The 24,629-nt window shown below is 46.6% G+C and overlaps 1 protein-coding gene across 1 annotated transcript in view; it reads left to right on the top strand.

The window, feature by feature from the left end:
* The window catches only part of MSANTD1 (Myb/SANT DNA binding domain containing 1), a 92,344-nt gene that overhangs the window by 59,290 nt on the left and 8,425 nt on the right, over nucleotides 1-24,629 (top strand). Inside the window, exon 2 of the mRNA XM_078679004.1 lies at nucleotides 790-1,074. Within this exon, the coding sequence (XP_078535130.1) occupies nucleotides 790-1,074 (285 nt within the window). The remainder of the gene's footprint in view (nucleotides 1-789; nucleotides 1,075-24,629) is intronic.

Genomic DNA, 24,629 nt, shown 5'->3' with positions numbered 1-24,629 from the left:
ACTTTGCGTGGAAGGGGCGTTCCATGGGTGTTTTACTGTGGGTGTTCCCACGCAACACCCATGGAATGAGACACATTTCCAGATTTACGTAAATCTGGAAATGCGTGTTAATGCTACGCCTCCCCAGGGGAGGCATAGCGAGGCGCAATGAGGAGAAATGTTTTAATTTCTCTTAGTTTTCTCCTCTTTCAAAGCGTGTTGCATTCTACAGCACGCATTAAAAGAGGAAAATGCCTGTAGCGATTGTTTTTGTGCAGGAAGGTGTCCCTTCCTGCACAAAAACAATCTCCCCATGACGCAGGCATCCTTGCACTATGGTGCAAGGGTGACTGTGCTGGCGCATGGTTGCAGTTTGTGCGCCAGCGCAGGCAGGGGAGAGCACAGGAATGCGACATATTGTAAATATGTTGGATTCCTGTGCTTCGGAAGTGCCGCAGCGTGGCGCAGCGAAGGGGCTTGCGGTGCCGCCCTGCGGCACTTCCTTGTAGATCTGCCCCCTGATCCTATTCAAAAAGTGTGTGGGGGTACTGCAACAAAACCCAGTTTCCTACACATACTGTTAGAGGGTATATCCTGCACTTGAACTGGTCACAGGGCATTCCCTGGTTCTTAGTCCAAAAACTGCCCTGCTTGGCATCATATCAGATGAAGTAAGAAGTAGGGCAAAGCGTAGACACACAGGCATGGTACTTGCTAAAAGGGACATTGCAAAATATTGCAGGACTGCCCTTGTTCAATTAATTTGTATATTTTGTAATCCATTTTATTTTGTGTGTACCTTTAATGCAGGAAACTGAAATGCATGACAGATGGCGAAGCAATCCCACCTGACTGGCCTTACTATAAAACTATTGATCGGATTCTGTCAAAGGTCCCTGAAAACAGTGATATAAAGATGCATGATGCTCAGCAAGCTGGTCCTTCCACATCTCAGACTGAGGCTTCTCTGTCCCCATCAACCAAGTCGACTCCCCTGTACTTACCATACAACCAATTCACATACGAAGGGAAGGAAGAGTGCTTTGAAGATGAGCACTCAGAAAGTTCGTCCAGCTTACACTCGTTTAAACTAAGGTATGGATTTCTTCCTCTGGCTTGCATTTACTAAAACGTATTCTGGTGGACACATTATACCAGGTAACTATTTGAAAATGATGTTAGTTTCTACTTTTGGGGTAACATGTGATATGTGAAATGCTTAAGACAATATTGTTCTGCTATTTTATGGCATCTTTTTGTGTACATTTTCTTATGACTACTACAACAATAGGGCAACTCCCTGTTTATATTCTATTTATTATATTCATCTGTTTACTCAGAAATATGCACTGTTATGCTAACTTCCTGCAAGAACACAAGTCTACTTTGTGCAGTGTGGTGGTCAGTAGCAGGATTAGAGGTAGAAATCGAAAGTCTGCACTTATTAAAAGCTCTCTCTAGAACTATTATACTCTCCCTCTAATACTAATAGCTAACCAACCCTCATCAGTTACACAGTGTAACGTAATAAGTCCCCAATGGCTCATCCGGTTACTCGATTTCGAGATCGTACCTTCTCCTTCCTTTCTGCATGTGCTTCACACACTTTTCCTGTCACTTGCTCTGCCAGATGCCAATTGATCAGCCATAGGACTATTAAGGTCAGTCATCTCCTTCATGCATCTTTGGTCTCCTCCAAAGGTAAGCATTGCCTTGTCTCTTACCTTTCTGTCTCCTAATTGTAGCTCTGTTTCACCAGATCTGGAGACCATTAGGCCTGCAGGCTTGGTGGTTGCTTTGAGATCAGGATGGGCTGCTATGATCCAACCGGGCCCATATGACCCGATTCTGATTACAAATACCTGCAGAATAGGACTGCCTTGAACATTTTTGCCAGGGCTGACTTTGGTTTCCAGTCTAGGTCTGGTCTTCACCACTTGCTTTATGTTATGTTATGAAGATTTGTAGAGCACACTATCACTCGCAAGGGTACCCTGGTGCTGAGCATTTGTGAGTCTAGCCAAACCTAGGACCTATTGGGACTGTTCGAATAGCCAGGTCTTCAGCTTCTTTAGGAATTTAAGAAGTTATGAGGAAGCTCTTATGTGTAGTGGCAGTTCGTTCTATGTTATGGAAGCGATATAGGAGAAGGCTCGACTACCGGATCTGGTTTTCCGTATGTGTAGAATGTGTGCAGATAGGAGTCCAGATGTGCGGAGGTGTCTAGAAGGTATGTGAAAGCAGATGTGATTGTTGAGTTATTCTGGGCCAGTGTTATGTGGTGCCTTGAAAATGTGGGTCAGGAGTTTCATTTGTGTATGGGGAGCCAGTGGAGCTCCTTCAGGTATGTTGAGATGTTGATAGTGATTCTGTCTGTCAAGTTCTGATTGGTCTGCAGCCTTCTAGTGAGTTTTTGTTGATCCCTCTAAGGAAATGTCTCTTTTTTGTATGGTCCCTCCCAAAGTTTTGGACTGATGAGCCAGGTTTTCCAACTCAGAGAGTGCACTGAGACCTTCTAAACAGACGTCAGTGGGAGTGCCCTGACCCTAAAAAGTGTATGTCAAATTGGCTTATACTAGATTGGCATAGCTTAACTTACTGGCAAGCTCCTAGTATATGGTACCCAGGGCATGTAAGTTGGAGTGTCATCCCAGGGTTTGAAGCACTGGATGTGGCACCCTGAGTGTGACCAAGGTAAAACCTATCTCCCAGCCCAGCATCGCAGACTGGAAGAGCAGTTCCGAACTGCTAGCCCAGCTTTGCCATTTAAAGCAATTGCAAAGCCAAACCTCCCTCTGTAATATGTGTTAATCACGCCTTTGGCAGGCCTACTGAGCCGTAGGACAGGTTGCAGCATATTTCACGGGCAGAACATGTATTTGACATGTTCTGCAAGTAAAAGTTTTAAACTGTCGTTCTTACTGTAGAGAGATATTGGTAAGTACAGAGATGTACACTGACCACTCAGCTGTGCTAACGCCTGAACTGTGCGACCACAGTTGATACTCTAAGGTATCAAACAACTTGTTACATTACCCTCAACTTAGCATTCAAGTCGAAATGAATGTAACATGTGGTAGTGTGTAACTTTTACAAAATTGCCACTTTTCCTTTACATCCCCTGTGCCATTAACGGTTACACGGTGAGCCTGTCCTCTAGACAGCTTTCTGCACTCCTGGAGAGATGTGCTAACAACTCCAAGGAAAGAAGACAATAGAGGCCTGCACTGGAGAGTGGTGCTACCTCCCTCCCTCCTGTAGGAAGCCAGATGGGTGTTGGACCAAAAGGTAAACTTTAAAGGAGAAGCTGTCTTTGAAGGGCAATTAGGTAACACTTGGGAATGGGCAGCTCCATTCTATAGGTAGATAGGCTAACACTAGGGACAGGGAAAGAGAAACCAGTTGGAAAACTGATTTTTAATGGGTGTGTAGCCACACTTCTGGGTTGAACTAGGGAACCCAGGGCACCAAGAGAGGGGTTCTGTCATGTTGGAAGAAGGCAGTGTGGTTCATCATTGGATAGCCAAATGCCACCCTTCACAGAAAGTGGTCATGAGGAGGGAGGGAACCTGGTAGCCCATTGGCTACCAACTGTATCCTAACCTGAGGGCATTTTTTGAGAATAAAAAGGGAACCCGTGGCACTCTGAACTCAGATCTCATCTGGACTGGAAGAAGGACCAAAGAAGGACTGTCCTGCTGAACTGTGGATTCGGCAAAGAGAGGCTGCACCGGCATAGACTGCAACTGCTGAACCTGGTGTCTAGCAAAGGAGAGGGACTGTGCCTGCTGCGTCCTAGTCGTGGAGAAGTCCTCTCCAGACCCCAGCCAAAGCACGAGACTTCAAGGTTCAGTTGGTTGACCTCCTGTTTACAGCATTGGATCACAAATGCTGAAGAAGCTTGCTCGGGTGAGTTGGTAACCGAAATCTTCAAGTCACCATCTCTCCTTGCCATGCAGCATAAGCGACCAGGACCCAAGGCTCAAAGTTGCACCTAAGTCTGCTGGACGTCGGAAAGTTGTGGGAGCAGAGCTTGTTTGCCTTGAAGGCAAGTTATTGTTCAAGGAAGGATTTGGCTGTGACTGTGATATCTGGTGACTGGAAACCTAGTGGCGACTGGACTTTGTGTGTCCATGGACTGAGGAGTAGCTGCAGGAAGACCTGCCCCATCGCATCTACAGCATCCTTGAATATCTTCAGCATCCAGCATCCCTTGCATCTAGACCACTTCCATAGGAACCTATTCCTGATGACTGCTTCTACCTTTAAGGTAACTGTTTTGGTGGACCTTGCTGGTCCCCATGACTGGCCCCTTGCCGAAGTCTGTCTTCTAAAGTAACCACATTGACACTTGCCCAAAGTTTTCTTTAAAACGTTTCTCTTGGGGGGGTGTGGCCAAGATGGCGGAGTGAGCAGACGTCCTGCTCTCAAGCTCCCACCGACGACCTAAACAGCACCGGCCCACGGGCCGTTACAGCCACGATTGGCTAATTTTTTAGAGGCTGGAGAGGTCCCGGTGCCGGTGGGGTCTGCCTGGAGCGGAGACGGTGCCTACCTACGCTGAAGTTCAGGGCAAACCCTCCTGTGAGCGGACGGCGCGCAGAGCCGGCAGGGCCGCGCCGGTACACCTGGGAGCTGCAGGCGGGAAGGCGAGAGTCCGTTGCGGCAGAAAACAGGTCCCTGAACTGCCTGGAGAAAGCGGCGGCCTTAGCTGGGACACCGGTACGGCAGGTGCCGCCGAGCAGAGAGACGACGGCTGCAGGAGCCTGGTGAGGTGCCGTGGGGTGAGGCCTGCCCGCCATCTTGTGAGAGCGGCGTACCGGACCTTGGGCCCGCGCGGCGGCGGTCTCGGGCCCAGCAACAGACCTTCACGCTCCCCCGCTGGGGACTTGCACTGGGGGCCCGGCGGAGCCCATGAGTGGGGACAGGGCTGCGACCGCCTCCCCCCCCCCCCCCCGACCGGGCCTAGTGGACCGTGAGGACCCAGAAGATGCCGGGCCTTGCGGAGCCCGGATGCTAGGAGAGGAGCGGACTACGGAGCAGACCTGGTAGCTGCTGCAATTGATTGAGGTGAGGCCGCCAGCTTGCTGACAGCTGTGATTGGAGCAGAGGCCTGGTCCCTGAGAGCTACAGAACGGTCTGGTGGGCTGGCTTGGTGGGCCGGCTTGGTGGGCCCTGTGGGGATACGGCCACGAGGCTAGTTGGTGGCCCTGGACTGGTTCTACCAGCTTGTGCAGCACCAGAGGAGGCCTTCACTTGAGGGGGCAGGACAAGCACACCAGCGGGGTTTCCAAGGAGAGTCCAGGAAGAAGGGCGCCGGGCCCGCCATTTTGAGGCTGCAACTTCGCTAGCTAACGGCGGGGGTCAGCATCGGCCCATAGGACCTGGCATAGACCCCGTCGGCGTGGCGAACCCCGGGAGATATTGACAGAAGCGAGGGCTGCGCAACCCATAGCAGTCTCCGGGTTCACTGTGGCACCCTGCCTCCTCCGCTCTGTGGTTGGGACATTGGTAGACACTAGCCACTGAGGGAGAGTCTGACGCGGCGGCACAGAGGCCCTTACACAGCTTCTTTGGGTCAAGTCAGAGAGAGCTATGTCCTCCTCCAGGGGACGAAAGGACAAGACCCTTAAAGACTTGTTTGCCAAAGCACAAGCTGGACAAATGGCTTCCGACATGGCAACGGGTGCCTCTGGCCAGACATCATAGCGGGACGAGGGCGCAGAGCCCATCACCAAGGCGTTCCTCTAATCTATGTTTGTGGTGCTGAGGGACGACATTCACACACTGAAACAGGAGTTCACTTCGGAGATCGGGGAGGTCCAGCGAGACGTGGACGGCATTGGAGAAAGGGTCGCTGATCTGGCAGGCAAGAGCACGGGAGGGACACGGAGATAGCGGCACTTCAGCAGGAGATCCTCAGGATACATGATCAACAAGTCGACCTCCAAACCCAGCTTGAGGACCTGGAAAACCAATCCCGGCGGCATAATATCCGGATCAGTGGAGTGAAGGTGGACGACGACTTCTGAGTAGACCTGTGGAGGCGGAACTGCGAGTGGACCGTGCGCACAGAGTGGGCTATCCGCGGGCACCAACGGCTCCACCATCGGACATATTAGTTTGTGTCCAAGACTATCGCACCAAAGAAGCTATCCTCCAAAAAGCGCGTCAAATGCATTCCCTGAAGTTTGGTGCCCAAACGCCGGTGTTGTATCAGGACTTATCCGCCCTCACCTTGCAAAAAAGAAGAACCTTCAAGCCTATCACTATGCACCTCCAGCAGCACAATATTCCTTACAGCTGGGGCCATCCATTCAGATTGGTGTTCCGCATGGATAACAAACTGTACCTGGGTGTGGAACTCCCGGAGGCAGAGAGTGGGGATGAGAACCCTAAAGAAGAGACTGATGACTGCAGACCCCTCTGGCGCCAGGAGGGCCGCAGACGCCGTCCCAGGATTTCCCCGGCTGCGGAAATTACAAAAAGCCAGAAGTGGGCTCTGGAGGCTGTCTCCGCAGAACTATCTAACTCCCAACCTGGCTGACTTTAGGTTCTATCTTTAGCCAGCTGGATGCTTTATTAATGTCCAGGTCGTTGGCGGGAGGTGGGTTCTTTCCCTGTTGGTAGACTTACCCCAATGCTTTTTGCCGATCACCGATGGTTGATGGACTATGTGTTCCTATTCATTCCTTCAGATTGTTCTTCATTTTGGGTTTTATTGGGGATTTTATGGGGGGGGGGGGTCCGGTGTTCCACTTTCCTCTTAGAGTTAGCGTAGCTCCACGCGCCCGCAAGGCCCTCAGTCGTCTGACCACCCCGCAATCTGGCGGCGCCACGTTTGGCACCTTATCTACACATTCGATCGTACTAGATACCAGTAATGTCTACCACCACGCTTAAGATCTTAACCCTCAATGTGCGTCTTAATAACCCAGTGAAACGCAGGGTGGTCATGTCATGTCTGGAAAACACACAAACAGATCTCTGCCTACTACAAGAAACCCACCTTCTAGCAAGAGACTGCCACCGTCTTCGGTCCTGAAAATTTTCCACTCAATTCTTTTCCCCAGGTTCTACTAAAACAGCTGGGGTGGCGATTTTAATGGGTCAGGGGTTTAAGGGGGAGGTCCTACATAAGGAGGCCGAGATTAAGGGGAGACTCCTGCCATACCGCTTTGCCTTAGGTGGCCTGACATTCACTATTGGCTCCCTGTATGCCCCAATGAGGGCCAGGAACTGTTCTTACACTCCGCTCTCACCGAAACCACAGCCACGACAGACCGCAATGTCATTCTAGGGGGCGACCTGAACCTAGTTTTTGATAAAATTAAGGACAGATCCAGCCTGCGTACTCATCAGTCAGGTGCACTCGCTACAGAGAGGCTTGTGCGTTTCAATGACCTGGGGTTATGCGATCTATGGCGCAGCTTTCACCCTCTTGATAGGATAGGGAATACTCCTATTACTCCAATGCACACAAGACCTATGCGAGACTGGACCATTTCTTAGTATCTGCTCCTGTGCGCGCGCTCACGACCGCTGTTGAGATAGGAGTGGCCTCCCTGTCGGATCACGCTCCAGTACTCGCCACTCTCACCCTTCCACCCATATCACGGCCCGCCAGGGTATGGCGTCTTAGGGACACTCTCCTGCACAGGGCGGAAGTAGTTAAACGTATACAGCACTCTATCGCCAATTACCTCTCACATAACGCTAACTCGGACACAACCCTCGCAACGCAATGGGCGGCGCTGAAGGCAGTCATTAGGGGGGAGTTCATTGCCATCTCGGCTGCAGATAATGTGGAGCACAGGCGCAAAAGGGAAGAGCTCACGCAACAGACCCGGGACCTGGAGCAGATGCACCAGAGGACGGGAGCCCCGAGGGTGTGGCGAGAGCTTAAAGCCATGCGCCAACAATTAGCGGCGCTTGACCAAGATAGGGCGGAATTCGCAGCACTGCGACTGCGGCATGCCTACTATGCCGGGGGGGACAGGTGTGGACACCTCCTCGCCCACAGGTTGAGGGAGGTCCGCCAACGACATGGGGTCAGGGAGATCAATCGAGTGGATGGTAAATGCGTGTCGGAAGATGACGCCATAGCAGAAGCATTTTGCGACTTTTATGCCGCTCTCTATGCTGGGGCCCATTAGAAAGCTCTGAGGGAGCTGCCTTCTTGGACTCTGTTACCCTGCCAACTCTGACCAAGGTACAGGCTGACCACTTTGATAGAAAAACATTCAAACGGAGGAGGTCATTGCCGCTATATCTTGTCTCAAGCTGGCGAACGCACCTGGGCCGGAGGGCTTCTCAGCTATTTTTTACAAAAAGTTTTGCACCTTGCTCGCCCCGCTCCTCACCCAGCTATTTAATTCCTTTGCCGACCCGGGGGCGATCTCGAGCGATCTCTTAGAGGCCTCCATAGCGGTAATCCGCAGACCAGGGAAGGATAGATCTAAATGCGGAGCATATTGCCCAATATCCCTCCTCAATATAGACCTTAAATTGTACACAGGGATTCTCGCCGCTCGTCTTGCCCCTCCATATGCCCAGCCTCATTGACCTGGACCAAGAAGGATTCTGCAACTCATTTAGAAGGCTACACGGGTGCCGGGGGAATACATAATGCTAGCCATCGATGCCGAGAAGGCATTCGATCGTGTTCACTGGCCCTATCTAGAGCAGGTGTTAGAAAGAGTGGGGATGGGGGAAAGATTTCACACATGTCTTTAACTGCTATAAGTTTCCCACAGCTACGTTCCGAGTGAACGGATACACTTCCTCCCGTTTCTCTATTGAAAGAGGCACGAGACAGGGCTGCCCATTGTCGCCCCTTAACTTTGCCCTCTACATGGAGCCTCTACCTCAGAGAATGCGGCAGAATCCAGTGATCACAGGGATCAAATTTGGCGGCTATGTCCATACGATTAGCTTATACGCGGAAGACGTGTTAATATCACTTGCTAACCCAAGGAGCGCACTGCCAGCATGCTTAGCAGATTTAGACGCCTTTGCTCGAGCTGCTGGATTTAAGGTAAATGTGGATAAATCAATGGCCCTGGACCTGTCTTTGTCACGTCCCACCCGGGAATATTTGCTAAACTTGCTTCCCATCCAATGGGCGGTGGACACAATCCGCTGGCTTCCTCCCTCCCTGTAGTGATTAATACCAATTATGCACTACTGCGTGGGAAAATCCGCTGAGAACTCGACCAATGGAAGCATTGCCCCCTTTCATGGCTAGGCAAAATTGCGGCGGTCAAAATGACCATTCTACCACAGATCCTCTATCTTTTCCGCACCATTCCTCTCCGACCGCCTGCTGGGTGGATTCGGCAGACACAATCTGACCTAGCTCAGTTCATCTGAGTGGTTGGAAACCAAAAATGCGACGGACGCTGGTGACGCTTGCCCCGGAGGAGGGAGGTCTGGGTGTCCCTGATCTCCAGCTCTACTTTCAAGCAGCTCAACTGCTGCACTTGGTTGAGTGGAGCAGATGGGAATTAAAGAAACACTCATTGTGTCAGGACCAGGCGGTGGCGGCTCGTCCCTTGCAAGAAATTCCTTTCCTGTGCAAGCCCCATAGGCCCCCTAATTTGTATGCCTCGTACATTATACAGGTTCCCCTGAAGGTGTGGGATGCCACTAATATCAAACACAAACTCACAACCTTCCCATCTCCACTTACCCCGTTAGTCGACAACCCTGATTTCACCCCGGGTAGGGATATGGTTGCTTTTGCAGATTGGAGGCCCGCTACTTGCCGTTTTCTGTATCATGTGTTAGCGCCGTGGGGGTCACCCCGTTCTCCCAATTAAGGCAGGAATATGGGCTCCCGGAGACGGAAAGGCTAAGATATTTACAAGTAAGACATTGGGCGCTTCAACCACAGGTCCGCTGTGAGGCAGACAGACACCTTTCCCCTTACGAAAGATGGCTCATCACCCGCACGTCAGATAAGAAGCTCATCTCTGATCTCTACAAGATGCTACAGGTCAAGCACACGCACACGTACAATGCCAGCAGAGAGCGGTGGGAGAGGGAGTTGGGCAGGTCACTGAGCCACAAGGAGTGGGATGGGATATACTACAGGGCCCGACACTCTGCATATCACAAGGGGCTTACGGAGACACTCACGAAGATCGTAACATACTGGTATTATGCTCCGGAGCGTTTACATGCATTGGACCGCACCCGGGAGGCGACATGTTGGCGTGGCTGTGGCCAGGTGGGCAATCAGGTGCATTTGTTATGGGAGTGTTAACATGTTCAACATTACTGGACTCAGGTGCTAGATGAGGTGGACAAGCACTTTGAGACTGAGATCCCACGCTTTCCAGCATATGTTCTACTGGGTCTCCCCAATCCTTTGACTTACCCACTACGATCTCGCAGAGGCAGACAGATGGCCATTGCACTGGGGTCAGCGACACAAAACATACTTACACACTGGCGCACTCCCAACACCCCAACCTTTAAAGGCTGGCTGCACCGTCTGTGGCATGTACTTGGTATGGAGAAACTGGCACTTACCATGGCGGAGGAGGGATCTAAATATGATGAGCTGTGGCAACCATTTCTGTCGCTCTTAGCTACCGAATTCCGAGAGGTCACATGCCCCCGATATCTCCGGCTGCTGTGCCTTACAGATACACAACCGGCGGACTGCTGAGGGAGGTCACTGGGGGTTTAGCATAGCTTAGGTAGTGGACATGGAGCACAGGGGAGGGGTGGGTCTGGATGGGGGGGCGAGGGGGAGATCCCAGGGGTTTTCTTTTTTTCTTTTCTTAATTATTATTCCATGTATGTGATATTAGCCAGATATGCGCCCAATGTTGAGTTTGCGCCTTTGATCCGCTTTGTCCAGTTGTAATGCTACAGCACTTCTTGATGATAGCTAAACCTACGTGGTTATGTTTGTGTGTTGCAAAATGAATAAAGACATTTAAACCATAAAACTTTTGTCAAATTTGTAGAATTTGCCCATGTATGTTCACAGTTGAGTGAAAAAGTGTATATTTACTGTATCTTGTAAAACCTATAACTCCGGAACCCTCCGCAGGATCTTTTTAGTTGTGGTGTCTAAAAATACATAACAATACAGTCTATCTTAATAAATTGGTCTTGGTTTTCTGGAGACTCGTGTATTCCTTCAGTTGTTTTGGTGCTAGTTAAAAGCTTTCCTCTTCTTTCTTCGTATAAGCCTTGCTGCTCAGAGCCACAGCTACCCAGTGTTGAGCTAGAGTATTTAACAAACTCAACCTACTAGTCCTAAAGGGGTTGGTAAGTATATTACCCGGTGAGGTTACACAACCACACCATATAGTACACCCCAATTCCTCACATTCCCAATATAGAGGGTGTTCCCGTAGTCCAGCCTTCTAGTGATAAGGGCATGCATGATGGTTTTCCATGTGCTGACTGGGAGTCATTTGAAAATCTTCCTCAGCATCTTCAGGGTATGGAAGCATGAGGCGGAGACGGTGTTGACATGAGCATCATGCCGAGTTTTCTTCCAATGACGATCCTGAGGTTCTTGGCGTGAGTGGTGGAGGTGGATGTTGATCCTAATTCTGTTGGGCATCAGGTGAATTTCCATGGTGAAGTGCTCTTCCCAAACATCACAATTTCTGTGTTGTCGGTGTTCTGCGTCAGACAGTTGGTCTTCATCCAGTGGGAGATTTCCATCATGCAGGCATTGGATTGGATCCATGTACTGGGCTTCTTGTCTGTGAGGGAGAGAATGAGTTACGTATTGTTGTCATAGGACTGGGTGTTGATGTCATGAGAGTGGTTTATGCCGGCTAGAGGGATCATGTACGCATGGAAGAGGGTAAGGGGGGATCCTTGCAGAACTCTGCAGATGAGATTGTGGGCATCTGAGATGTATGGAGCCAAGCTGACTGACTGGGTTCTTCCAATCAAAAAGAAGAAGAGCCATCATAGTGCATGTCCTTGGATTCCAATGTCATGTAGGTGTTGGATGAGGATGGGGTGGAGTGGGAGATCACATGCAGTCATGCAGATGTCATCTGAGGCAGCGATGAGGCCAGTTTCCATGCTGTGGTTGGGTCTGAAACCAGACTGAATGGTGTTAAGGAGTTGGTGGTCGTTGAGGTGTCTGTTGATTATCTTCTCTAAGACCATAGCCAGGAATGTTAGCAGGAGATCGGTCTGTAGTTGGTGATCTTTGAAGGGTTTTTTGAGCAAGGGTAGGAACATTGCGTGTTTCCATTGTCTGTGGTTGAGCCTTTGATCTGCCTTAGCTCTGCGTGTGTGCCAGGGCACCAGCTTTTTCTTTAATCTGAAGCATTCCTATCATAGGCAAGATTCCTCTCCGAGCGTTACTCATTGATAACTTGTTTAATTTCACTGGCAGACTAGCCAGATACTTCAGTCTGACATTTACTTCTTTAACAAAGGGTGATCCTTGTCCTTTTCAGCTGCACTTCTTCTTTGGTGCCAACTCTGGGGGGCAAGGCAAGCTGGTTTTTTTTTAGGTTTAGAATGGGCATGATTTACAGCTGCAAATATAGATATCACCTGACAGTTTACATTAGAGAAAAGTTTATATCTGTCTGTAACAAAGTAGAGATGGTGGGTAAATTAATCAGTTTGTCATATTACGTTGCATATTTATAGCAACAAAGCTGCAGGAAGGGTCCGGGTCTTCCAACCCAGGTTATGTCCTGGACATATTCTGAGTAATAGTTGCTTGTAAGAGGAGCCTTTTTCACCGTGGGGGATCTTCATCATTCTGTAGATAAGTGCTAAGTGGCTCTATACACCCATTGGATTTGCCACTGCAGCTGCAGTCCATCATTTATCTCAGTATTTATTTAAGTTACACCGCGTCACGTCTTGAAACCAATGTATTACCATCCAGGCTGGGACTTTGCACAAGTATCTTGCAGCTTTGAGGTTGGCTAATAGGACTATAATCTGCATGTAGTATAATGTATGCAGGAACTTGAAATGTAGAGGTTTATGCACTTAATTTATAAATATAGTGGCCGTTTGGGTACAAGAGAATGACTGTTTTTCTTCAGTTAACTGGCCCCCAATAACTACCTCCCATTGTATCTTGGAGGGGATAGGTATGTCAGTTCTTGCAGTATTAGTCATATTGCATAGCCTAGCTACTAAGCATCTGACCTCTTTGAACTGCATTTCCCTAGTCAGCAGGTCAGGAGGGTTGATTGGGAAAATAGGAATATTGCAGTCTGATAATGTGTTGTATTCTGAAATAAGTGAAAATGTCCAGAGGATTAGTTGTACTATTTTCTCTGAATTGGTCAAGAGGTACACATTCTTATCTTAGTATAAATGCCTTACACAGGTCAATCACCACAGTCTCTAGATGTTCGCTACAATGCCTTCAGTAGAAATTGGGTTAACGGGAGTATTCAGAAGTGGAAATTCAGGCAAGTACATTTGAATATAACCCCAAGGTATACCATTGCCTGTTGGTATAAGAAGCAGTGTTAATGCTATCTCAGGGATAGGGCAATCATGTTGAGAGCACAGCTTGTAGCAGGCCATAGTCTATAGGGCCAGTTATGTGTATTTTATGTGGCATAAGGTGTGGTGAATAGTACTGGTACATTGCAAAGTGGGCGGGAGCAGCAAGAAAATATTGCTCCAGGCCGGGCACCAATACCCCCTTCTGTAAGGTAATGTCAGGATGTCCCACTTCAGCTGAGCTTGCTTCCAAGCTCATACCAGATGAGTCATTTGGTATTTAGGTTGGCAAGAATTTGCTATTGTTTTCTGAGCACATAACTTTAAGCCATAAGGCATCATAATAACGGATTAATAGGGCTCTTTTTAACCATCCTGACCTGACCGTAGAGACTTTGCTCATGTTGTATAATATTAGCTAAGGGACCACAACCAGTTCCCTCTCACCCACTCTGATCAGGCAACAAACTAGAAAGTCCTACAACAATTATAAGTAAAAAAAAACCAGCAGATACCTTTCCATATATTAGCTTACACGCCATGTTGTGTGGTGTAGATGCTCCCAACCTCCACCCTTCACATCATAAAAATAATTGTTTATGTATGTGCCGGGCATCACTGAAAGCGTTCTAAGTCCCATTTCGATGCTGGGACTTTTTATCCCTCGCAGAACCTCAAAAGGAGTAAGTAATACATTGTAAGAATGTTAATTAGGCACCATCAATGGCTTACCCTTTGCCAATTAGGTCAGTATCTCTATGCGATCGACTCAATCATTATCACTGAGCTCTGCCAAGTCTTGGTGGGAAGATTCCGCTTGCCATGTCTTGCCCTTCATAATGCATGTTTTCCTCTTTTTCTGATATGTTTTTGACAAACTTGAGAGCCTGCTCAAAGGTTGCGAAAATGTATGCCTTGCTGTCTCAGCACACTCTGGCAGATTACAGTATCACATATTGCGCCTTACTGGTGTGTAACTGTTTCTTGATCTCTCCGAAAGCTCTTCTTACCTCTTGCACAGGGGATGTGAAATACCTATAAAAGGATATTTTAGAAATCCCTATAAAAGTATATTTTAGTCCCTTGAAATTGTACTTCTTCTCTATGGCCTTTCGATACTGCAAGAATAAGTTTGTCTTTGGATCTCAAAAGTAGATATTGTTGGTACCACTGAAACCTACAACTGAAAAATGATGATGAGCTAGGATTGAAGATAGTTCTGTGAACCAAATGCATTGATTAGTTGAATCTTGTGAGAAAAAGAGAAACGTGAAGAAAATGTTTTAGAATAAACAATTGGGAAAAAACAGGATTTAACTACATTGACCTGAGATGTCAGTGTTGAGTTGAATCAGGCTGAATGCCCAGGCTTCTCACATTCGGGACTGGAATCTGTTTTGGACCCTGTGACGTGGGTGCAGTAATGGACTGGAAACTTTTGCGGGTAAGATAAGGCTTTATTTTTGGTAAGCTCTTTTGCGTGCGGGATGTCAGTCTTTCACGAGCAAACTCTGACGGGTCCGTTGTGGCACAGGTCTTTTCCACCACCTTGACTGGAACGTCCACCTTCCTTAGATCCGCTACGTAGAGCATTCACGTTGGTTTCCCACCGGTGGCTCGCCAAGGAAAACAACAAAACAAAAAAAAGCCCGTCAGGACTCAAGATCTCTCTCTAGAGGCCCAGAGGAACCCGGAACGTGAAAGGACACCGCTGAGTTACGCGTGCTATTTACAGTCAAGGTCGTGCCGAGGGTTTCGTGGTGGGGAGAAGGTGCAGGGTAGGGGGGGTTAAGGACGAGGTAAGAAAGTTAAAGGAAGCTTTACAGGAGTTTTTACAGGCTATTTACAAATAAGACAGGAGCCGTCTGCAGCGCTACGGAGGAGGGTCTCCCCGCCCCCCAACCCAGCCTGCCAGCCGCTGACGTACCTGTCAATCAATCAATCAATCAAGACATTTATATAGCGCACTACTCACCCGAAGGGTCTCAAGGCGCTAGGAGGGGGGGTGCCGTTACTGCTCGAACAGCCAGGTCTTGAGCTTCTTCCTGAAGGAGAGGTGGTCTTGGGTCATGCGTAGGTCGGTCGGGAGGGAGTTCCAGGTCTTGGCGGCCAAGTAGGAGAAGCCACACTCCTCCCTCGGGAATGTGGCACGGTGCTTCACAGGACTGTTGGCCTCCTTGCTCACCTTCCTTCTCTCTTCCTGGACTCCGTACGCCGCTCTCGTCACTGCCAATTCTCCACCACGCTCTGGCTCCTCTCTCGTGGGTGTCGTCATCCGCCGCTTCTCTCTCTTCCGGGGTTTTCTCCACTCTGGAGATTCCGACGTCACGGGTGGGGGTGTCCTCGTTCTCTGTATATGCCCAGTTAAAGGCGCCGTACTCTTTCTCCTCCGTTTTGTCTAGAAGAGGCCAAGATGACCAGTCGCCCTGAAGGGAAGGAGGGTAGGGAGGATCAGTGACCCACCATTCTTCCTGTGGTGTAAGTTCTTCTACCCCCCGGCCCTCTCTTTTACAGACCAATAGAAGAGGGCAAAAAGGTTGGTTCCAGAATTGAGAAGATTTTAGGAAATAAAGTATCTCTGTTATGTTCCCATTCAATTTTAAGTGATTAAAGGTCATCTATTGATCATCCTTAAATAGGCAAACACAGAGAGTCTTAGCCACGAAATAAACATAGGATTAAATAAGATGGGCTAAAGGTGTCAAGTTAAAAAGCGGTGACAATAAAATTGAATCCTTCGGTTTACCAAATGGATAAGTAAGGTAGAAGCAATACTTGGAAGGATTTATTTGACAGGTAGTCAGAAAACCAGGACAAAGCACTGTCTGTGATCCCAAAGTCTGAAAGTCTTTCCATCAGTATTTTATTACTAACTTGCCAAACTCCACTGTACTGTCAGGGATGTTGACATTAGCACAGCGGCGAAGGTCATCTAAAGCTGAAACTACCATCAACTCAGTACTATGACCAGTAAGAGAAGCCATCTGAGCCGGGTGTCACAAATTTTTGACTTCCACAAATAAGCTAAGCTGACAAAGACTGCTTTTTCCAAAACCTTTGCCTAAAAAGGTAGCTGGGAAATAGGCCCGAAATTAGACAGATTATCTGGGTGGAGTGAAGGCTTCTTCAACAAAGAAGTCACCGTAGCCAGTTTTAGAGAAATAGGGTCATAGCTTCACAAAAAAGAAACATTAACAATCAATCTAGCCCAACCTGGGTCTAAAAGAATGAAACTTTTTGGAAGGATAAAGGATCAATCCGTGATCCTGAATTGCTAGTTGCTAGAAGATTGCTAAACTTCTTTGGACTCACAGGATTCAAATGTATCCAAACGTCTAGTTAGGACTACAAGAAGACTCGACAATGGGAGCCAACTTAGCCCGATGTTCTTTCAGGGAAATCTGGGTGGAAACAATCTTGTTATGGAAGAAATTGACAATACTATTATATCTAACTGTTGATATATTGGTACCTTTCAGCTTAGAAGGACCACATACTTCTCTCATAACTGAGAAAACAGCAGCAGTGAGATTTGGGGAGCTCAAGATTTTGTCAGAACAAAGAGCCTGCTTCGCTTTCCCAATAGAATTTTTATAGATGTAGTTATCTTTTTGCCATTTCAGTTTTGTCAAAAGGTTGTAAATTTGGCACCAATGGCATTCAATTATATATAACCAGCACTTGAGCACCCACAAGGCTTTAGTGAACCAATTTAGATATTGGTGTGCCTTATCACCGAGTTTAGTTGTGGTGGGAGCAATAACATCAAAAGATGTCTGAGTTCCATGGACAATTGTTGTGAACTAAGTTACTATCAAAATCTTTATGATGTCTGTAACCCTGTGTAGACCTCAAGAGGGCTATTGACCTTGTCAATCGGGAGAAGTTATTGCTATCACTACATGAGTTGGTCCTTGAGAGCTTCTTTTCGAAAACAATAATCGAACTACGCACTAGTAATATGGCCAGGGTCTGTTATGGATCACTAGTCCAGTGTAGAAGTTCCTTCTCGGTCGACTAAGAGGTCAGGCAAGGCTCTGTGCTGGCCCCACTTCTTTTCAACTTATTTCGAAATGAAGTGGCTGAGCATATGCTAAAAGATGACCGTAATGTACCAACTATACCAGGACATGAAGTTCTGAATGTTCCTAATGCAGAAATCTCTGTTATTAGCTACTACCAAAACATCTTTGCACAGTTCACTGGAGTGCTTACAGGGTACTGCTCTGAAAATTTCTAACTTTAAACACTAGTAAAACCAAGTTCATGGTGGTTAAACCATCACCACTTCTCAGAAGGAAGCCTAGGGACCATAGTGACCTCTAGAGTTATTATTAATATTATAGAATATTTGTAGAGAGCACAACTACCTATGTACGGACTTCCCAGTGCTAGCAGCAAACAAGTGAGAGGCCGTGAAGTATTTACTCTGCTTGGGTAAAAGCTGAGTTTTCAACAGTTTCCTGATGCTGAGTAAATTTTGGTCTCTCCTTAAGTGAATGGGGAGAGTATTCCAGAGTTTTGAGACGGGGTAGCCAAAGGACTAACCAAGTAGTCTATGTCTTATTTTGATGATCTGGGCATACTTTTTAAACATCAGCTGAGGTGGAAAGCCCAGGCAGATAAGGCATCCACCGGTAATTTATAATCTTCAAAGTATGTTCATGACTTCAAACAAAATGTGTGTGGCCAATCTATGAATATAAACCTGCAAATCTACCAATGGAAAGTGGTGGTTGGTGCTCTATACGGTGCAGAGCTTTGGGTGTATGTTAATTTAAAGAAACTCTAGGTGGTAGGGAACAACTTTCTAAGGTTTCTGTTGTTGCTAGGCCGTGGGACCCCATTAGTGTCTCTACACTTAGCGCTAGGCATTTCCCCTATAGTAGACCATGCTGCACTGAAACCTGTACTGTATTGGGCACGTTTACATAGGATCTCCTATGCAGCAATATATATCAGAAATCAGTTTCAGAAATGGCTACGTACATAGGGAGCGGTGGTAAAAACTGGCTGAGCTGTATTAAAATCTCCTAACTTCCCTCCAGTGGGAGGGCACCACTCAAGTCATACCGGACTCGACTGAAATGAAAACAAGCTGAATTGGTTCCTTTAACTAGAGGAATGTTTTATATAAAGTATGAGATGGTTGCCTACAAGCAAGGTATCTTGTAAGTAAAATTGAATTTGGGATTGAGAAGAAGAGAATCCCCCTTATATATATGTCATATTTTGGGGATCATCCCAACAAGTGAATATTTAGTTAGGCGTGGAAGAGGCAGAAAAGGGAACGATAACTGTGACTTCCTATTTGGTGAGAAAGATACTGTTCAGCACTTTTTGCTATTTTGCCCCAGCTCACCCAGACAATTAAGTGATGATTACTTCTGTTATTCAAGCTATATGGTACTTGGTCTGTGTCAGAGGCTTTGACACTGTGTCTAAGGGCAGATGAGCAAACACTATTTTGCTTTGTGTCCTCTAATCTATGGGCAGTATGACCAGAAATCAATTATCAGGGTGTTTTTGTTAGATTAGGCTGATATGCTATCCAATAAGAAAGTAATATTTGTGCTACTATTTTAAACAGAGTTGTGAGTTCTGTCTTATGTTTCCTGGAATTGTTAGTCGTGATGCAAGAGGAGGCAACTAGGCTTTTATGATTCGAGCTTTTGTATTTACGAATTTTTATTTGAAACTGAAGTTGTCTAGGGGCGTGGTATCCTATCATAAATGTGAGTGCATTGTGTTGGGAAGTTTTTTTAATAAAGTCTTTTACATCATTTATCCTGCTATCAACTAAATGCAGATTTAATTTTGCAGCAATATTTTATATTGTAAGTCAAATGCTGATTGCAATAAACACATTGATTTATTGAATCTGACAGTCAATTTATACCTTTATTATTTTGTAAATGTGCCTCAAAGAAATTGAGAACAGGGAACACTTTAAAAACGTGTTACAGCATTGTATAATCTATATTGATACACCTTTTTAGGATATTATCTCCATAACGTATGTCTGAGTACCCTTTAAGATTTTTGTGACCTAGTCTACTCTCTGAACCTTTATCATGTCAGTAATCTGAGTGGTATCTCTAGTATTGAGAATGTGATATTTATCTAATTTCAGGGAATGCTCTGCAGGTATGGTTTGAGATTATGACATCTCTATAACCTTTCATTTTACCACCTCACCTATTCCAATTAGATCATTAGTCATAATATATGACTGTCAATTTCCTTTGACGGGTAAGAGAATAAAGAATGACCCTCAATAAAGTTTGTAATTTTTTTAAGCCATTTCAAATGCCATACCCAGATGATTTTAACTTCCTTTAAAAACTAGAGATTTCAACTATATTTATAGAAATTAGGCGGAAAAAAATGCACCCATGTGTATACTTAAGGCTTGCTTAGTACACTATGAAGATGTTGGAATAATTAATAAATGCACCTTTAGAACTGCCTTTAAAACCTGCTGCTTGTTGTAAAATGCGCAAATTGGTCCCATCTTTATATCATAATTTTATTGAGGGTCAAAGGAACAACCCCTTTATCTTGTCATGCTCATGTGTTGTATTTCAGACCTGCTATTTTTGCTGCACGTTCAGAAAGCACCGCTGCAGATAATGACTTCCAGTGCTGTAGTAGCTGAGCTATGCAAAGATGTTAAGTTCACAAATTAATTCACCTTTCAGTCCCATAGAATACCATACCAGCCATAAAAAAAATCATGATAGTGTAAGATAAGGTTTAAAAAGAAAAAAACACCCCACATCAGTGTATATTAGGTGACTAAGAGGGAAAGGGAGCATGCTCAGTACATTGCCCCCAGATGTAGAATTGCATGGAGAAGGAAGGTCAACAGGATCTGAGTGGCAGCTGTGGACAATTATGGGTTGAAGTGCTGTCTTAGTTATGACTACAGTGGCATAAGAGCTTCTGGGTGGTGTTTTTTGTCCGGAGATGCACCCTCAGGACCGCCAAGTAGGAAAGTACTCCTTTTGGCGTGGTCCCCCCTCAGTTTTTGCCTGACTCTGACGAAGTGGACATACAATGGGTGTAGTCACCCTAAAGTTAAGTATCCCATTGGCTACTGCCTTCTAGCCCCTGTAATGCCCCTAAATTGAGTATTTAGGGGCGCCCTTGAACCTCAATCCTCAGATTACCGACGACTTATGAAGAAGAGGACAAAGAAGAGCCATGTAACATGAAGACTGAAGATACCAACTGACTTGTCCCCAACCCTACTGGCCTGTCTGCAGCCCTCAAAGACCCTGCTACAGAAGAACGACTTGTCCCACAGCCCAGCAGCTTCCAGAACCCTGCCTGGCTTCTAAAAAGATTCCTGATCTCTTGTGGACAGTAGACCTGTCCAGAAGAAAACCAACTTTAAAGATCTAGTGCTCTGCCTGTGTCCAAAAGCCAGCCAGTCCAGAAAAGGTTACCCAGCAATCCTGATCAAGAGTCCTTCATAGGTTGATCCCTGCCGGACTCCATGTCGACGCCTGCAGCCTCTGCACAACAACCCCCCCCCCCCCCACTGCGACCTGCACTGGTAACCTGACTTCCGAAGCCAAAGGACACCCCTACACCCAAAACCCCTGGGTCTTGGGGAGATCGACTGATGGTGTCCTGACGCTCCAGCACATCCAAACTTAGCTGTGCAGCTGTAGGTTTCTTTCGTCCAGCTTCTTGGACTGAGCCTGCAGCCTTTTTCCAGGTTGGACATTCTCCATTGGTTTGCCTTGGGCTCCCAATGCTGTGTTGCCACTCTGCACCCTCCGCCTCTGTGCGACTGGAGGTGTACGTCTGGTGCTGCCTTGTGGCCCCACCTGTGCTTACCCTATCCCCCGGAGATTGGGTTTTAAAACCGCGCTACTGACCTGCAAGTAGTACCACTTTAATTGCCCCAGTTCTCCGTTGGACAATATTGGCACCAGACCCTGAGTTTGACCTCTGCATCCGGCCGCCCTAGTGCTGCTGGTGGTATATTGAGGTCACTTACTTGAACCTTGCCTGGTACTGATTCTTCATCCGAAAGCTCAATATCATGAATGGTTAACTTACCCGCATATTGTTGATTGTGTTTCCCTCCCAAAGCATAACACTGTACTGATTGAAAAATGCAGTGTCCACTTTTTACATGGAAAAGCAGTGATATTGCAAAATGTATATTACTGCAACAAAGTATCTTTGGTTCTAAGAAATAAATGTGCAAAAAGTAATATTTTTACAAACCATTGGTCTCAGATTTAGTCATTGAGTGTGCCCTCTGATAGCCTAACTGCTCGCCCACACTACCACAAAAGAGAGCATTAGTATTATCTACTTGAGCCTCGATAAAGCCTCTGGGGATCCACTGGCCTCTGTGCACACTATACCTTAGTTTGGTATAGTATATACTGAGCCAACTTCCTACAAGCACTTTCCACCATTTCTAAAAATCCCCAAAATATATATTCCAGGACTGGAGTTACAATACTAAATAAGCCTCCTGGAATAATTGGGGTAAAGTTACTCATTCCCCAAATATTCTAGGACTGGAGTTAGAATAGTAGTTTTGACCTTCAATTGTCCACGACGCCCACTGCTGCCCTGAGGGAGCAGTTCAGGGCAAGAAACACGAATGAGCCCAACTGTAAATTCAGTACGGAAACAAGACAGGCAGAAGGGCACTGGTTGTTGTTGGCCTTGCCATAAATAGAATGGATTGTTGTGGTCAATACTGGGAATAAGAAGGCAGAATCTGAAGATTATATAGAACTTCCCCATTGGATTCAAAGTGAAGAGGCAATGAAGGTCATTGGCCCTTGAGGATAGGCTGTGTTGTGACATGTTAAAATTACCAAAGCAAATGCTTGGTATCTGATGGCTTCATTCGGACTATGGATGTTTCGATGTAGCGTCTAAGGACTGGAGAAAAGGCATTGCTTGCCCCCAGATATGTATAAGCCATTCAGTTCACCTGAAGCAAGAACTTGAGAGCTGCAGATACACTGTGAATTGAGCAGGAACACAAGAGAGTGAGTCGGGTGATGACCTGTCAAACCCACAGTGGGGAGGCCTCAAGCGTCCATTAAGAGTACACATACATTTTCAGAGACATATGTTGGTGTTTTCCTGATAGATTTAATGACAACTTGCATAAGAATGTTGGCTTATTGTGAGAAAGGTCCCCAAGACACTAACTTGTAATTGATGACCAATTTAGATTTTATCACAGAATTTGAACATATTGGCAAAATTCCTCTTAAAGCTGAATCAACTCTTCTGTTGAGGTGGAACAAAGAGCCACTAGCACATGATTCAGAAGTAACTTGCTAACATATCAATTCTTCGCTTGCCCTGATGTGCCAAATCTGAATCCAGAGAGTGCCCTGTAAACTATGTTTTGTATTTAGGTCATTTGTGATCGAATTACAGAATGTCTCCATGCTGTTATCAAAATAAGATCTCCCATGGCCACTCTCAGTTTAGCATTTATAGCTTCACAATAAGCAGAGCACCTCAATATTTTTGAAAAGCTAAGTCCCAAGTAACAATATTGGGAGACCACCACAAACCTTAAGCCATTAAGAGAAAATGGCTCTCCTCAGGCCTTCTAAACATTTGTAACACTTTTACTTATATCTTAGCGAATCTTTTAGAGCATATATGCAGTTTTGTCACTAAGCATTGCATAATCCCCATATCTGAGTAGACACATTGTCTGAAAATCCATTTCTTATGGATAGACGTTCAGTAGTGCCAGACTCTTTGAATTAATGATGACATCAAGACATCGCTGAACTTTTTCATTTAAATTTGTGGTGCACTTTACGGCTGTTTTTTTTGCACATGTATAACGGGCAGCTGTATGTTTAATAATATTCTATGTAATTTTAATTTGTAAATTTAAAATTGCCTGAATCCTTTTAATAAACCGTTTTAAGGTTTGGCGGCGATCACCTGGAAAGTGCTTCCGTCGTGCTGAGGGGGGTTTGCGCCCCAGTCATAGTCCAGCGGCGCCTATATAGCGTCACACTGGAGCGACCGTGCAGCAGACACGCGCAGCGGGCGTGCCGGCTGCACGCCAAAGTCAAGCCTGTCTGCGCCCGTCAGCGCACCGGTAGCGCCCAGCGCAAGCCACCATGCTGGTATATATGAAATTACCACAGCAACCCCTAGCTATCGCTACACTAGAAAGCAGTTGTATGATATAGGTGAGTGGGGCAACGTACACAGAGTATCGGCTTTGGATCGCTTAGAGGGGAGCGATTTGGATTCGCTACAAATGGGTAATCTGAATTGTGGCCTTGTCAATGTGAGGTCTCTCCCTAAACACCCCACAGAAATTCAACTCCTGATCGAAATGCATAAGTTGGATGTCCCGTTCATGACCGAGACATGGACGAATGCAGGTCTGGATCTCGAGTTGAGGTTAGCATGCCCTGCAGGGTATAAAGCATTTCATAAAGCAAGACCCAGTGGCAGAGGGGGGGGGGACCGGGATCATATTTAACGATTGCTGGGACTTCGAACCTCTGGATATTGATGAATTTGCACATGTTGAAATTCTTGGTTTCTTGCTGAAGGATGGGAATGGGTATATCCTGACGGGCATGGTCTGTTATAGACCCCCGGGGGCAGTGAATGCTCAACAGCAGCAACAGCTAGTGGAGGTGATTAGCAATCTGACGTTTTCCCATCGTGGACTGCTGCTACTGGGTGATTTTAATCTTTGGCCTAATGGGAAGATGGACATAATGTAAAACAATTTTATCCAGTCCTGTGCTAACTTGAACTTGGTATAACGGGTCAAAGAAGCTACCCACAAAGCGGGACATGTCTTGGATCTGGTATTCTCTGAGGATGATTTGGTCATAATGGGTAATATCCTACCAGTTAGCTGGTCTGATCCTTACCTGGTCCAATTTCGAGTGAATTCTGGTAGAAGGACCAGGCCCACCCCTATGGAGGAAAGGTGTGTTCTGGGTAGGGATTGGAAGGCCCTAGCGAGGAAAGCTAAAATGTCCCCGCTCTTCCATGTGGAGTCTCTGTTCGACCCGGGGAAGGTGGTGGATGAGAATTATACAACTCTCTGTGGGCAACTAACTAGGATAATCGATCAGCTTGCTCCCCTGAAGAAGATTAGGAAACGGGGGAAACCCTCTGCCCCGTGGTACACGGAGGAATTGAGA

The sequence above is a fragment of the Lissotriton helveticus genome, chromosome 2_2, assembly GCF_964261635.1.
Source record: "Lissotriton helveticus chromosome 2_2, aLisHel1.1, whole genome shotgun sequence".
Classification (NCBI taxonomy): domain Eukaryota; kingdom Metazoa; phylum Chordata; class Amphibia; order Caudata; family Salamandridae; genus Lissotriton; species Lissotriton helveticus.
This window is presented reverse-complemented; position numbering and strand designations above follow the sequence as displayed.